Genomic DNA, 16,497 nt, shown 5'->3' with positions numbered 1-16,497 from the left:
ATGTTATTTTTGTTGCATCATAGGAACTGTAGAATTCTGTTGTGGAATGGAAATGTGCATTGTGGTACGCCAGCCATTCAAGAGCTTGCTTCCCTGGGTGCAGAAAAAGCTGGAGAAGCTGGCAAACTGGTGTCCCAGTGTGCCCTGCAGTAGTTCCTGTCTCTGGGAATTCCTGAGGACAGCCAACCTTTGAGTACGGCACTGGTCAGCTGGAGACTCGCCACCCACCACTTGTACTGGGACAGGACTACACAACCAACCAACACTGTTGGTCCCTATTTTCCCCCAGGCACTCTCTCCAAGTTCAGAATAGATCTGCACCCTGTGGCCCCCATTCCAGCAGAGGTTGGAGCGACTGTACATGCTCTTACTGTCCAGGATGAGAGTCATGGCTTACCATTGCCTCGGCAGACTGCTCTTGGGGGCAGGGAGCAGTGCATTCAGGGATAGCGGAGGACCTTCTCATGCCCTGTTATGCTCTGTGTAACAGGTCAAATGTCAGAAGTGTTGGATACTCCACACCACAAGAGTTTTTATTTCAGCCAGCAACTTTGTAGTAGATTTGCTATTTTTATCTCAGGACAAATTAATTTAATCCTACAGTTTGCCATGCAAAATTTTCATATAGACCATGACAGATATAACATCTGCCAAGGCCCAAATGTAGTAAAGCTACTCCAACTTTAACAATGGATAAAACAGAGTTAAATTTGAAGCGGTTTTGCTGCATTTGTATTTGTCCTGGCTGGTCAGTGCATAACAATTCAAATTAAATGGCTCCAACTGTACATGAGTCCATGCCCAAGAGAATGTTTATTTCAGCTGTTAACAGGTTGTGCTAGCTCAGACTTAGCCTCTTGTGCTAGCTAGACCTAGCCCCTCCCTTCTTGGACAGAGCAACCAAAGTGTGCTATTTGGGATTCAGTAGGTTTTGGCTAACTGCAGTGAAAACAGGGTATGCACTTGGTGCAAACATATCAGATGTAGCCTCGTTTTTTAAAGGAATTGTAACAGGATGATGAATGCCCATTAATTAGTATAGTAAACTTGAGTGCAACCCCTTTCTGTTTTTAAGTGAAAAACAGTGACTTTTTTTTCCAAGGTTGCAGAAAAGTTAAACAGTGTACTATTTTCCTTGAGTGTACACACACACACACACACACACACACACACACACACACACACACACACACACACACACACACTAATTGTTTCTATTCATAATATCAGTTGAACTTTTGACTATAAGCTGCTATATATATTTTTCTCTGCTTACACCATTTTTCAAAAGCAGATCCATTTAGTTCAAAGGACCAAATCATTTTTACTCTGTTTTGATGGATTCTTTTTTGTTCTGTTTTTCCTACTTTTTTACATATATTTTTGGTCTTTGTTCTTAGGAGCTGATAGACATAAAGATGCTGCAGTGCAAGAGGGTTGTAAATGGTAAGGACATTACTTTTTTAATACCTTTCAAGAACTCTTTCTTGAGGAAAGAATGAAGAATGCACCATTACCTTATCTGGTTGGTAGCCAGGAGTGCCAGAGCAATGGGATACTGACATCCATTGCTACTCATTCCAATTGCTAAGTGATGTAGTGTTGCTGATCCAAGTTGTCTGTGGGGTACTTCCTTTTAAATGGTGTTGTTCTTCAGGTTCTTCCTTGTTACTGGTTGTTGCCCTGCAGGTGCCCAGATTTGTTTTTCCTCTCTTAAAATGCTTCATTAACTTAACCAGCACCTTAGGCTGATCGCATTTTTGTTGGGGGCTGGTATATTAACATAAACAGCTCGGTTTGTGCTGTAGAGTCTAACAGAGTTCTGTACCATCCCATTTTTTTCATAGGCTTTGGCATCGTCTCAAAGTGTAGGTCCTTCTTCATTTTGGTTTGCCTTTTAAAACCATTCCTGGGCTTCTCCCAGCATTTTCTTATACAAACCTAGTAATCCAATCTATCTGCCTACCAGGATTCAATTACACATACCCTACCATGTCCTTTCTTAGTTTCCTTTCCCTTGTATAGAAATGTTGCTCTACTTCCTTGGAATCTTTTATTGTACAGAAACATTCCAATACAGCTTTCTCTGAGGAAAATCTAGGAGCGCTCTCCTCTTTTCTTAGGGGTTTCATTAGTGCCCAGCTGTTCTTACTTGGTTTCCAATCTATCCCTTTACAGAAACTAGATGACCTCCATCTATTCCCGTTAAGAATGACTGATTGGCCACAGGTGGTATAAGTTTTACAGGTCAGGCTAGTACCTGGCCTTGTGGCCCTAAATGGATCAAGCCCCTCTCACTTTCCGACAGAGGAATAAACTGAGGTTGAGAGAGAATTAATTTCATTAAATGTTATTCATAATTACTTAAAGTACTAAAACTTGAAGAATAAGGTCTACTTTGCTTTTAACAATTTAAATGTTAGGTAAAATATTAGAAAATTACATTTTCTTCTTTAAGAATGGATATGTCTATATACTATTTTTACTCGACTAATTCAAGACGACCCCCCAGTAATTAGATTATATGGAAAATGCATAAAGTTGTTGTAATTTTCCAGGTATAGAATCCAATTATTGGAGGTTGGCCTTGAATTTGTCCCCTTCCCATTGCTACAGTAAGGAAAACAAATCTGGAAGGATCAGATGGCCCCCTTGCGCTCTACCCTACCTCTTCCCCCTGCAGCTCCTCCCTTTTTCCCTCCTCCCCTCCCCACCCTTACTGTCTGACCCTGCTATCCCAGAGCACGTGGAAGTGAGGAACAGATTTGAAAACGGTGACCATGAAATAAATATGCCTGTAGTAATTTGCATGTAGGCCTATAGGCAACTTAATATGGGTACCCATAGACTTAGTTCATCTAGAATTGATGCATTTTACCTTTTTTGAAACTGCTGCAAGTTTTAGCACAGATACTCCATAAGTACACTTTTAAGCAGCATTTTGGTCCCTACTTATATAATCTGTGCTCTTTAAGCAGGTCCTTGTGGAAGATTTGGTCTCTCACAGCCTGGCAGCTTTTACCAGGTAGTAAGTCCACAGGTGATGTGATTTCTCTTTCCCTTATGATTTCTCTTGCCCTTACCACGTCCCGTATTTTGTGATGGTTAACCAGGGTCACTAGAGTCATGTCATGCAGTTTGTATTTTTCCCAGAAGCATTTCAGTACCTCTTAGAACCATGGGGACACCAGGGTCCAAAAGCTTCCATTGGTCATGTGTACTCCTGCCACTGTTGGAGCAGCTGCCTTGCAAAATACTCTACAGTAAAGTGAGCTGTTTCGAATTCTGCCCCTTTTGCCTTTTGTAAACCTGGCTCATGTTCTTGGCCCAGAGGAAGAGTAGAATGTCTGGCATTTCTCTGCCTCTGGACCATTTCACTTTGTACGGTTTGGTCCTCACTACTGTCTCCCATGTGGAGTTTCAAAAGAAAACACACATGGCACTCTGGAGTCTGTGAATGACTTGCTTTGAGTAGGGGAAGACTAGGGTGGTGTATAGGAGTATTGGCAGAAGCACCACCTCCAATCAGCAACATGCGCACCCCTGTTGAGAGGCGGTGTGATTGCCATAGTCCCAGCCTCTGTTTGGCTTTGAATGCCACCATTTTCCATGCCCTCTGTCCTGTCAGCTGTGAGTCAAACTCCGCCTCAAGGATCTTTATCCCCTCGCAGGGGACGGATACCCGCAGGGGTGATGGTTCCCTGAGATTGCCCAGGACTAGTTAGGTGCTTTTGCTCACATTGAGCTTGGCCCGTGCTGCTGCACTGTAAACCTGGGTGTGCTGTAGTGCACTTTCCATCATCACAGGTAATTTGCATTATCACAGAGCTCAGAGGTGGATACCTTACCAGATAAGAAATGCCTGCCCAGAAGAGTATTTCATCTACTGACTCTGTGAATTCCTGTGAAATATGAACTTTCATTTCTACCCAGGAGAACTTTTGCAATCTGTTCTCCGATGCCAGATGAAGGATGTTTGTGCCCAAAAGCTTGCAATTAAAGAATTTTTTTTTTTTTTGCAAAAATCTAGTTGGTCTAATAAAAGATATCACCTTTACCATGAGTCCTCACTGCTTGAATGAAGCCTTTTATGAAGGAAAGCTCTTTCTTTCTTAAGCCATCAGAATTAGTGACTTATGCTTTTATTTTTTGACCACTTCTTTTGAAAACACACGAGGAGCAGGTGTGCAAAGTAAAAGTTGCAAATTCATAGATTCATAGATGTTAGGGTCGGAAGGGACCTCAATAGATCATCGAGTCCAACCCCCTGCATAAGCAGGAAAGAGTGCTGGGTCTAGATAACCCCAGCTAGATACTCATCTAACCTCCTCTTGAAGACCCCCAGGGTAGGGGAGAGTACCACCTCCCTTGGGAGCCCATTCCAGACCTTGGCCACTCGAACTGTGAAGAAGTTCTTCCTAATGTCCAATCTAAATCTGCTCTCTGCTAGTTTGTGGCCATTGTTTCTCATAACCCCCGGGGGCGCCTTGGTGAATAAATACTCACCAATTCCCTTCTGTGCCCCCGTGATGAACTTAAAGGCAGCCACAAGGTCGCCTCTCAACCTTCTCTTGCGGAGGCTGAAAAGGTCCAGTTTCTCTAGTCTCTCCTCGTAGGGCTTGGTCTGCAGGCCCTTGACCATACGAGTTGCCCTTCTCTGGACCCTCTCCAGGTTATCCGCATCCTTCTTGAAGCGTGGCGCCCAGAATTGCACACAGTACTCCAACTGCGGTCTGACCAGCGCCCGATAGAGGGGAAGTATCACCTCCTTGGACCTATTCGTCATGCATCTGCTGATGCACGATAATGTGCCATTGGCTTTTCTGATGGCTTCGTCACACTGCCGGCTCATGTTCATCTTGGAGTCCACTAGGACTCCAAGATCCCTTTCCACCTCTGTGCCACCCAGCAGGTCATTCCCTAGGCTGTAGGTGTGCTGGACATTTTTCCTCCCTAGGTGCAGCACTTTGCATTTCTCCTTGTTGAACTGCATCCTGTTGTTTTCTGCCCACTTGTTCAACCTATCCAGGTCTGCCTGCAGCTGTTCCCTGCCCTCCGGCATGTCCACTTCTCCCCATAGCTTTGTGTCATCTGCAAACTTGGACAGAGTACATTTGACTCCCTTGTCCAAGTCACTGATGAAGACATTAAAGAGTATCGGTCCAAGGACCGAGCCCTGCGGGACCCCACTGCCCACACCCTTCCAGGTCGAGACCGATGTATTATGTATATGTAAATAAACCAATGTATTTTTACTTGCAATTTATGATTTATCATTTTAACTAACAATCATTATTTTGCACAATCACTCGATGAACTTAATTTTATTAAATGCGTAGTGTGCCTTTTATCTTTATATATCCAAATTCCTTAGTAATGAATGAGCTTTCTACTCAATAACCTAATTGAGATAAATCTAGTAAACTGTGCCACCTATGCTAATTTAATTTTCTGATTAAGACCAAGAATATTAAAGCTCATAGTCTTTGGCCTGGAAGAAAGTAGCTAAACTATGTCATGAAACATGTACTAAAGCACCTTTGCTAATAAACTTATGGCAAGAAATTATTACCATTAATATAGTAGGCTAACGGTACATTCAGTGCTTGTAATTTTTAAAATTGGAGCTCTCTTGTCTCTCTCCTTTTTATCAGGCTTGAAAGAGAACCAGTCTATATACTATTTTAAGGTACATATTTCTTTGTGACTTTCACAAGAAAGTAGCTGTACAATCCAAGAAGACCCATATTTAACTAATGTGGAATCATATATAGCAAACTGGGTCGTGATTTTGGTTCTTCTAAATGTTTATGCTCTTGCACAGGGGTTCTTAACTCCCGGCTCATGGACCAGATCCATCATGCAGGGCTCGCTGTGGGTCCGAATATTTGGCAGTGCAGGAGCGATGTCAGCACTTGCCGCTTGCCTGCTGCCAAATTTACAGATTTGTGGGGAGCCCCACGGGCAGGATAATGTAGCTCTGTGTGATACTGGGCATGCTGGGCCAGGTGGAGGCAGTGTGGGGCCCAATTGTAGCACACTGGGCTGGGCTGGGCAGGGGCAGTGTGGCATTGGGCCCATTCTGGGTGCATGGAGACGGGGAGACTGTGGGGACAGGAGGCGGCAACTTGGGGGCCCAATCTTGGCAAGGCAGCGCAGGGTCGAATCTGGCCCACGGACTGGCCCCATGCTGTTCATCTAGCCCTTGGGGCCAAACAGCAGAGCACCTCCAGTCTAGCAGCAAGTCACTGAAAAGAAATGAAATGGGTAACCAGGTGTATGGCAACATGTAGAAGTTAAGCAACAAGTACTGTAGTGAAAAGATTGAAAATATGGAGTAGGAACAAGATAGATCATAAGTCTTAGTGCACAACTGTGGCACTGTGTTGCATAAATTACCTACGATTACCTACGATACATTAAAAGTTTGATTGAGAAGGCTTTCTGATTCTTTTAAAAGCAGAATAAGTTTGAGTCTTAAATTATGCACTGAAATGAAATTCACCCCTGTGTGGAAGATGCATGCGAGGGTCAAAGCACTTCTTCTGCCTTTATGCTTGGTCTTAAATAATGTGAAAATATTGGTTCTTCAGTCTTATCAGTATTGCCTGAATGTGGTCATCCTGATTTCTAAAGAGTTGCAGTTAGTGAAGTATCCTTTGATGACTACTATTCACATTTTGCTGAAAGAGAGCAAATATGTTAATTTGTTTTTTCCAGATATCTGTCTTTCATTTGTATTTATAATAAACTGTCACTGGGTTGTTCTAGGTGGTGTCTGTCAGCTAATCATGCAAAGATCACTCCTGCCTAATACAATTATTTAACATTCCATCTAATCCTTGAGATCAGTTTACAGTTCTCTGATATTTGCTGGAAAAATAATTGTTTTCCAGCAAATTCTATCATCACTAACTATAAACAGTTTCATTTTTATGCTTCTGCAAGTTCTCATAGAGCCATTTTCTTCTATGATTTCATTTTCAGCTCTATACCAGCCAGTCCTCAGATGCATCTCAGAAACCTTTGCGCTACTTTTTATGAGAACCAGCACAGTGCTGCTGGCATCTGAGGACAATTTGTGAATGGTTAAGGGAAATAGGAAGAAGAGGCTTGACCTACTCTGAAAGTCAGCAGTGACTTTTTGTATTTCAGGAGAAGGTCAGTCCATGGGTAGACTTTAAAGGCAGGGTCCCACTCAGGGTCTGTGATTTACCTTTCACTTTGCATTTAAATGGATGTAAATACGTTCCAGTGTTTCCACAGTAGCTGTAATAGTTTCCCTTGAAACAAGACAGACAGACAGACAGTACCTCAAACAGTAAGACTTCAAGCCATTTAAAGGTTTACAGACCAAAATCAGTACAGTATCTTAAACCTGCTCAGGTAACCACAGCAGAACCAGTACTCAAGAGATCTGTCAGTGTCTTTCTTCCATTGGTAAGAACACACTACCTGATAGCCTGCCTCAACTTCCTGCATCCACTTAAAAAATCTTGATTGGCTTAGAGTGCACTAGGGTAGTATACAATTGCACAAAATGCAGAGGCAAGAAACTAAAAAAAAATATTTACCCTGCTGTTGCTCTTGGAAGGGTTAGCCAGATTTTAGCATTAACTGATAGCGAGCGCAAAAGATTTGCTCTAGCCCCTTAGGGAAAATATTTCCTTTGTAATTAGATTTCTTCATTTGCTTTCATAAACAAGTGTGTTCTTTTACATAAATAACAGCTTACTATATCAGACTCACAAAATAGGAAATTGAAGAATAAAATAAACTTTAATTCTAAATGTTTTTACTTGCTCTTCAGTTTTTAACACTTTTGATTCACAAGTGAGTGAAGGATGGGAGGCTGACTCTGACAATTGTACATTTATATATATGGAATTTTAATTCTAGTTTATTTCACATATATGGCTCAGCTCTGCATTGTTTCTGTGCTGTGAACTCCCATCAATTCCTAACAGGAATGTGGGTTGGCTTTTAACTGTTTGATTAGACCTGGATAGATTTTTGTGAGTCTTCTGTAACATTTTTGGAACTTAAATGTATTGATGTTAGCTTCAGAAGTGAATATTTTATTCAGGGGAGCTTACTACTTATTCTCAAAAAAATAGAGAATAATATTTTTTTCAATCAAAACTCACTTTATAAGCTTTTAAGGTCTGACATTGAAATCTACATCTTCTGAAGTTTCTTGGTAGAATTTAGTTTATATGTACTGTGAGCTTTTTAACTGCTTTATGTGGCTGTTGTGTAATTATATTTGTTGGGTTTTTTCTCCCATATCCGTGTGTTTCTCCTATACCGTGCAGATATACTTGGCACAGTGGACTTTGTAGCTCCTAATGAAAGAGTTGTTTTCAGGACTTGTGAAAGAGAAAGAGACAGTGTTGTCTTTCAAATGGTAAGAAACAAACAGCAGCTACCTTACCAATTTCAAAACTTAATTTGTCCATCACTATATTATTTAAGTATGTCTACATTAAACTCTGTGTTGGGGGTTAGCAGATCCCAGGTTTTTCAGCTAGGTTTTAATCTTTTTGGAAACTAATGCTGATTGTGTTATATACAACTAGTTTAGAAATCATGCAAACAGCATGCTATATTAATACGTTTTCTACAGGAGAGGTGGCACCATTTGGAGAGGTATGACAGTTATTGGTTTAGTTATGCCTGCTTATACCTGATTACAGTAGTGCTCTATATTTGTGTCTGCCACTTCCAAAATGTAGAAAAGATGCAGCCCCTTGCCCAAATAGTTTACAAACAAGGTTCAAACTAAACACAGGAAGAAATGAAGTGGATGAAGTTTGCAGCGTTATCATAACAAGGCCATTGCCACACCTTATTACACTTAACACATGATTTGCCAGTTAGTCATATCTTAAGTTGTGACCCAGCCACATGGTAGTCAACTAATGGCATCATAAAACAAGGAATAAGCCACAAATGTATTCTACAAAAACATATGTAATAACTTTGTGGTTGGTTCCTATTACTCTATTAATTGAGCATGTGGCCAGGTGCACCCCCATGACTGAGAGCCCTGTCAGCTGATCCCAACCATCAGATCACAGTAGGCTTCCCCTGCACCAGCAGTAAGGTGTGGTGGGCTTTGATGTTCAATCCTGTAATCATGCTTCCTGCCAAGTACATGTAGCATGGCAGGAAGCACAATTGTATGGATTGCACATCCAATCCCATCGCACCTTCATGTCTGGCAGGGGCTCAAGTGTCTTATTTTAGGCCAGTGATTCTCAACCATGGTGCACTGACAACCTAGTGTGCCTTGAGATCCTTTCAGGGGTGTTGTAGGGTGCCATGTAGTAGTAACTGTTAGGTTTACAAATGTGATTCACAAGATAAACCCAGAGATTTCAAAGAGTAATCTATAACATCAAAAACATTCTGTCCTGTTGTGGGCTGCCTGAGTTCTTTGTACTCAAAAAAACTGTCAAAAGCAAGAGCTGGTGTTTTCTGAGGGGTGTCTTGAATCCAGAAAGGCTGTGAACCACTGGTTTAGGCACATATAAGCGTCATGGTGGTTCAGATAAAAAATGCCTATGTGAGGAAAATGTGATTTCAATAAATATAAAAATAGTTCTGATAATTAGCTTGAAACAAACATTCGGTCTTGTAATATGCAGTTCAATATTTCTGTTAGATTTTGGGTTCTAATACTACAAAGATAGTATGCTTAAGTTTTGTACTGGAGTTCAATAGTTCAGTTATGCTTTTAACTGGCTTTTTTGCTGTATACTAATTGAGTGTATTGTCATATTATAAATATACACACTCTAAAGTGTATGTAAAATGTATATACTGTCTTTACTTGCACAGAGTATTTCCGTTCACTTGATTCTATATTACAGTATTGATTATTATAACCTTCTTACCCCAAAGGGATCAGCAGATGCTGAGAGAGCCTTGGCTGTAGCTAAGCTTGTGTAAGTACTTATGCTAAGGTAATTTCTCCCCCTGTGACCCACTTGAAAACTAGCTCACTTAATAATTTTATCTGTAAATTTTACTTCACAGTTTTATGTGAATGCGATTGTCATTTGAAACCAAACGTGTGGTACGGTCAAATACATTTTTTCCCCCCCTGGTTTCTTTTTTTATTTTTCCTATCCAATTCATTGGCTTTTCAAGACTGAAAACATATTTTTAGAGATAAGAATTAATGTGTGCATGGCTAGGAGAGCCCCTGGAGTAAGGAGTGTATTAAAAAAAACTGCATCAAGGTGCAGCTGTTTTCACCATCTGAAAAAATCACTAGTGGAACAGTATGAACTGGTTGCAGTCCTGTAGCTATTTGGAATAAAGACTTTTTTCAAGACAGTAGCTGCTTAAACAACTTATTAAGGCTTGGACTGATGGCCCTTCACTATTATACTAGGCATGCCCAGTCTCTGTTCCCAGTGTTATTTTCTATGGCAGGGGTCAGCACCGTTTTGCTATCGGATTGTAAATTTCTGCCCCTGGAAAGTTCAAGATATCTGCAGACACCTGGCCCCTCTGCAGTAAGAGTAAGCGCAAGCAGGACAGAGCAGAAGAGATGGCGGCAGAGGAGGGTGCTGCAAAGGGACAGGTGGCTCTGTGCAGTGGCATGCCTCCCAATCTTCATGCTGCAGCAGGCTGGGTCAGACCTTCCTGGGCTACGTCCAGCCTGGAGGCTGTAGGTTGCCACCCTCTATTCTATGGGTTCTGGGCACCTACTAAAAAAAAAAAAGAGTATGTTTTAAAGACTTCTTATATCCTTAATTATTTTAAAGCATTCAACCAGATACAGTATGAACATAAAGAGAGAACTTTATATCTCATACATTTTCTATTTTAATAGAAGATAACCAGATAGAGTTTTGCCTCCTGTAATACCAGTGAATATAACTTAATCCCACACAGGATTTATTCTCAAAAATCAATCAAAACCATGTACTGTAAAGTTTGGGCTTTGGAAAAAGTTCCTAATCAAGTTTTTTTCCCCTTAGACTTAAGGAAAATGAGCTTTTGGAGCTTTCCATGAAGCAAATGCAATTCTTAGGTAGATTTTGAAGTGGCTATGCACAGCACTGTTTTATCTTACCCATAATTAAATTTAGTGAGAAGATAAAAGATTGAGGGGCTCAGCTGAAGTGTCCAAACTTAAAATACTTATCTGATTTTCTTGAGGATGGATAACTCACCTGAATATGGTCTGGTCAGAAGCTGTTTCTTGGTTTTAGTCTAGAATATGTTTGGAGGTTTTGTTGTTCTTTTCTTCTCAGAGAGAATGATGTAGCTGGCATTGATGTCAACATGGGCTGCCCAAAAGAATATTCTACTAAGGTAAGTGATTTGAAACCCTTTAAATATTTTTTTTTCACAGCAACTCATGTTCTAGCTTTCTTATTATGGCAAGTTCTTATATTTGTTTTTCCTTGCTGGGAATGTTACAAGTGTTTGTTATTTATGTTCTTAATAAGTCATTTGGTACTTCACTGCAACTCTGAAAAGAGGAAGCAGTCACCTTCACATCCTTATTTTTTAATTATGAACTGTGTCTGTTGTCTGGCTTGTTAGAAGCATCAACCAAATACTTTATTGTTGCTCCCTTTAGTGTAAGCAGCTAGCTAGTATTCAGAGCCTTGTAGGAGGAGAAATTGATGACTCAGGGTGTTTTTTGAGAGCAATCATGTTTGTACACAAAGTTCTGTTTCCCTCAACATGGCAGGAACAAACAACGGGGGTTGCTCTCAGCCCTAAGGTTCTGTTCAGCCACCAGTCTCTCTTGGCTTCCTTTTAAGGTGATACTAAAGTGCTCTACTCAACATCTCCTGCCTTTTCCAGTTGCTTTCCTTCTAACTTGTTCCTGCCCCATACATAGACACACAAAGCTGAAATCTAATCCCTAGTCTCTTTCCACTATAATTAAACAAAGGGACCTGCACTTTCTTTCTTATTTCGGTTGAATGAACTGCAGATAGTACTCCCTCTAGTTTAACATAGATTGAGGGGTTCCAGCCAGCCTACACCAAGTAGGGCCATATGTCTACCCAAGTGCTTTATCAATATAGGAATTCCAGTGTTCTGTACCATAAAAGCTGTGCTATGTATTGATATAATAAAAGCACTCTTAACCATGAGCAAAACAATCTACACTTGACAACAGTGCAGCTTTGCATGTAAAAATCTATACTAGTGGCTCCTGCCAGCACAGCTACGTTAATCAAGAATCTCACCTCTTTGTACATGTGAATGTGTTGTGTGCACAGGGCGTACAGTGTGAATTAAAAACAAGCCAGAATGTTATCAGGATAAAGCACAATGCCACATTTATTGGAACATAAAAAATGCAATATGAAAAGAATAAAGAACAGTAAGGTTATTTGCTTCACTCATTCCCATGCATATTCATTCATTCATTCATTCATTCATTCATTCATTCAAAAGAGAGAATCACACACACACAGAAGATAGTCTTGCAAAGGTTAAGGTGCTACCAAGTTTCAAAGTTGCTCAAGGTCAGTCTGGTGGCCGTCCAGGCTGAACAAGAGAGTTGGGAGTCAGGTGTTGTTGGACATGCCCAAAACTCCTTCTTGCAGGTGGAAGAGACCCAAAGTCTTGTCTTTGTGTTCATTCTTTATAGTAATAGCTGTTCATACAAGTCTATGGATTCCACTGAGTCAGACGTGAAGGCCATCCTCTTTGTCCTTTTGGCAGGCTGGGATTGGTAGGTCATGACCTTCTGGCTTTGTGGTCTGCAATCTTCAGGGGCCATCACTTGCAGTCTTCAGCCATCAGGATGGAGCATGATTTAGTGTTTGGTACTCCTTCACTGCTTACTTGATGTCCACTGCAGCCCTTAACCATTAAACCACAGAAGGCTATTTTCACTTCCTGCAAGAGGCCTGTCTTCCTCCATTGCTGTCACATACGTTCATCATTCATTCTTTCGTTACCTCTTTCCACATAAACCAAACATATCCACATACACCAGACATACTGCAAACCCTTACACAAGTGTTTTCCTTATACTAAATTTAAGTTCTAAAGTCATGAATCAAATATGTCTAAAATCGTGAGACCAATATGTCAAATGAATTTATGGTAAACAATAAGAAATTTAAAATAAATGGTTAATTCCAAGCACTAATAATGACTTGTTGCAGGGCACTAAGGTGCCTGCTCCTCTATAAACAGAAACTGTCTAGGGAGAGAGCCCAAAGAACCAGACAGAAGCCCACAAGTGCAGGTTATTATGGCAACAAGCTAATGAGGAATTAGCCTGAACCTGGTCAGCTGACCGGAAGAGGCAGGGCCCTGGGCATTTATAAATCCCAGGGCTGGGACTAGAGGTTTAGTTCTCTGGCAGCAGCTAAGGGGAAGGAGCCTCCAGGGAAGAAATGCTCAGGGACTGCCTGATATGGTGCATACTGGGCTAATGGGGGCTCCAGGAGCTAAACAGGTACCCAAGCCTACAAAGCACTTAGTGCTAGGGAAAAATTAATCTTTTAAAGGGACAGAGCACACCTTTAACCACGTATATTATGTTATAGCCCAGGGGCTTGTGTTTAAGTTGCTGTTTATAAATACCAGTGGATTGGGCTGAGGCTATTGGGGAAGGAGGAGGCCTCTTTGGGGTCCCACTACGGTGTGGGGACCCCATCTCCAGAGAAGGGCACAGCGATAAAGGAGTGAGCAGAGCCCAGCACCAGTGTGGGGCACAGAGATGGGGGTGAGCAGAGCCCCAGGAGAGACAACATTTAAATGCCATCTGCAAGGCTTGGGATGTAGTAAAGGGGTGGTTTTGGAGCCATGCATCTATCCCATAAGGCTGAGGGTGTCCTGTGAGGTATCCATTTTGAGCGGGATCCAAGAGCCCACGTGGTTCATCAGGGTCCAGCAGGACCATGTCCAGACAAAAAAGATCAAGGGCAGCCTCCCTGTATTATTACTAGCAAGATGTGGCAGGTGAGAAAGAGGGTGCCCGTTGGGCAAGATTGGCACGGTCAAGGAGCCCTACGGGTATCGTGGCCATGCCTGGGGACCTCATCCCATGACATGACTGATCAAATTATAGTAAAAAGTAAATCATAACTTTATTTTAATGGTTAAATCTTTTCCTTATATAAAAAGAGAAATAAAATAAACAGTCAAAGCAATTATAGTCAATAAGAAGATAAGCAATCAAAGCAATTATAATCACTGCAGTACTACAAATGATGCAGCTGTGCTGGCATCTCTCAGGAAAAGCAGTCCAGAGGATGACAAACAAAACACAGAAGTTTTTCTGCAGGAACCTGTAGAATGGCTGATGTTGGGAAGGCCAGAAGTATTTATGTAAATGACCCCAGATTTCAGTTCATCACAATTTCTGATTGTAGGTCAGCAACATTCAGACTCTTAGCTTGTTTATTATCATTGTTGCCTAAAAAATCTAGTTGAGGGCCTCAGCTTTCTTTAAATCAAATATATTGAAATTTGGCATTGCTCCTTCAGAAATTGTAAAGTGGTTGAATTCGCCTCCAGAGCATCCTTATCAGAATTAGCATAAACATTGATCAGCATCTTAATCTCTGTCATCATTAATAACAAAAGAAAAAACATCTGTATTCTACTCTACCGTGAAAAAACACCTCAAATTTTATATGCAAAACAATATTTGTATGAAATAAAGGCAGCAAAGAAAATTAATGCTGTTTTCTTCTGAGTCAATAATCCAGTATTATGAGAAGTAAGTATTTATGGAAAAAATCTGTAGTTTGTAAATTAAATACCAAATACTTGTTAATGCCAGTTGATGATTGCTTACCAAATACAACTATATAAATAAAATATTTACTAAATAAGAAGCTTACTTGGAACGTGATACTTCAAGAAGATAGTGAAAAAGTATCTGAATGGAATGATCAGTTTAATTAAGATGCAGTTTAGATCAATTACCATTATTCCATTTCCCTTTTTCTTATTCCCTTACCTTATTCCATTATTCCATTTCATATACTAATCTGCTTGTGGGTTATTTGCAATGAAGCAATACTTCTTATGGACATATATCAAAGATGCAACTAACAAAATAAATAGAAATAATATATTTTGATTATGGAAATATGTTCTTGATACCTCTTCTGTAGTTTGAATGTTGGGTGGTAGGAGTGGTTTTCATCCTGAGCATCAGAACTGAAACACATACAGACCTTTTTCTTAGTGGTTTTATGTGGGTGCTCAGGCAGGATACAAAAGTAATCAACTTAAATGCTGGTGGGGTGAGAGAACAGTCCTTTTGAATTGAGGCGGTGTGCTCTTGTCCTTAGGGCTCAAATGTACTTAAATGCTTCACTCAGCAGAAATCTATGTTTGTATTTTAAGATACATGAAGGGAAATTTGTATGGAAATGTAATGTTACTCATCTGGTGTTTACATATCCCTATGAATATAATCACTGAAAAATCAAGGAAAACCTAACATTTTTAAGACAAGAATATATACCACAATTGAATCTGTCATCTTGGCTACTGAAAATTTACTTGCTATACTCTCTTGAGGCAAATTCATTTTTGCTAGATGAGTAAAATGTCTTCTCCTAAGACATGCACTTTAACATGGCAATGTTTTGGACCTGGGCAAGTAACTTTTCCTGTTGGTTTTGCAAGCCTAAATTCAGATGTGAGATTTAAAGGATATGTTGGGAACAAACAAGTTGAGACATAATCCTCACATGCATACATCAACACTAGGGGCCTATTCAATTTGGATTTGGATTTGGCCTAAACCAGGGACAGTGACTCGATTTGTTGATTCGGATCACTGTCCCTGATTTCAGGTTCAGATTTGGCCTAATCGAGATTCGCTGCTGATTCGGACATAGACACAGCTTTAAATGTGTTTTCTACATACCTTGAGGTACCAGCGCAGGAGTGCAGGGGGGCCCTTCGCATGCTCGGTGGCAAACCTGGAAGTGGACCAGAACTAATTCCTGTCCATTTCCAGGTCTTCTGGGGAATGCCAGTAGCTTGCCCCCCCAGCTCAGCAATCGGCTGCGGGGGGACCCTGCGTGCCCCCCCAAACCCAAGAGGCACCAGTCGCCAAGCTGGGGTCGTGCAGGGGGGGCCACCTGTGTGCTCAGCAGTGAACCTGGAAGTGGACTGGAAGTGCTTCTGGCCCTCTTTTGGGTCTTCTGCCAAGTGCGCTGGGGAGCCCCCCGGGATGCTCCATGCGCCCCAGCATCGCAGCATTCACAAGCCACCTGCTACCTAGAGGTATGTAGGCACAGATTTAAATGTTTTATGTCTGAATCACCGAATCTCTCCGAATCAGAACCCTCCAAATCAATTTGATTCGGAGAGATTAAAGGGTCCTCTGATTTGATTCAGATTCAGAGATTTGGGAAAACCAAAGCTTCGCACAGCCCTAGTTAACACTAAAATAGTTCTAAATCTTTTAAAGTTACAATACATTAAATTAATCAGACTATAGCTTTTAACATTAATAAGCCACTTGAGGTATAAATA

The 16,497-nt window shown here is 41.0% G+C and overlaps 1 protein-coding gene across 7 annotated transcripts in view; it reads left to right on the top strand.

The window, feature by feature from the left end:
* Positions 1–16,497, top strand: part of DUS2 (dihydrouridine synthase 2) — a 56,261-nt gene that overhangs the window by 18,171 nt on the left and 21,593 nt on the right. For all 7 annotated transcript variants that reach the window (XR_009455245.1, XM_059713772.1, XM_059713771.1 and 4 more), the window contains 4 exons: positions 1,401–1,446; positions 8,316–8,407; positions 9,907–9,950; positions 11,271–11,331. Coding sequence is in view for 6 of the 7 variants with exons in the window: in XM_059713772.1 (XP_059569755.1) it covers positions 1,401–1,446; positions 8,316–8,407; positions 9,907–9,950; positions 11,271–11,331 (243 nt within the window). In the remaining variant the exon portion in view is untranslated. The remainder of the gene's footprint in view (positions 1–1,400; positions 1,447–8,315; positions 8,408–9,906; positions 9,951–11,270; positions 11,332–16,497) is intronic.

Source organism: Alligator mississippiensis, chromosome 10 (genome assembly GCF_030867095.1).
Source record: "Alligator mississippiensis isolate rAllMis1 chromosome 10, rAllMis1, whole genome shotgun sequence".
Lineage (NCBI taxonomy): Eukaryota > Metazoa > Chordata > Crocodylia > Alligatoridae > Alligator > Alligator mississippiensis.
The sequence above is the reverse complement of the archived record's forward strand: the minus strand, read 5'-3'. Positions and strand labels throughout refer to the sequence as shown.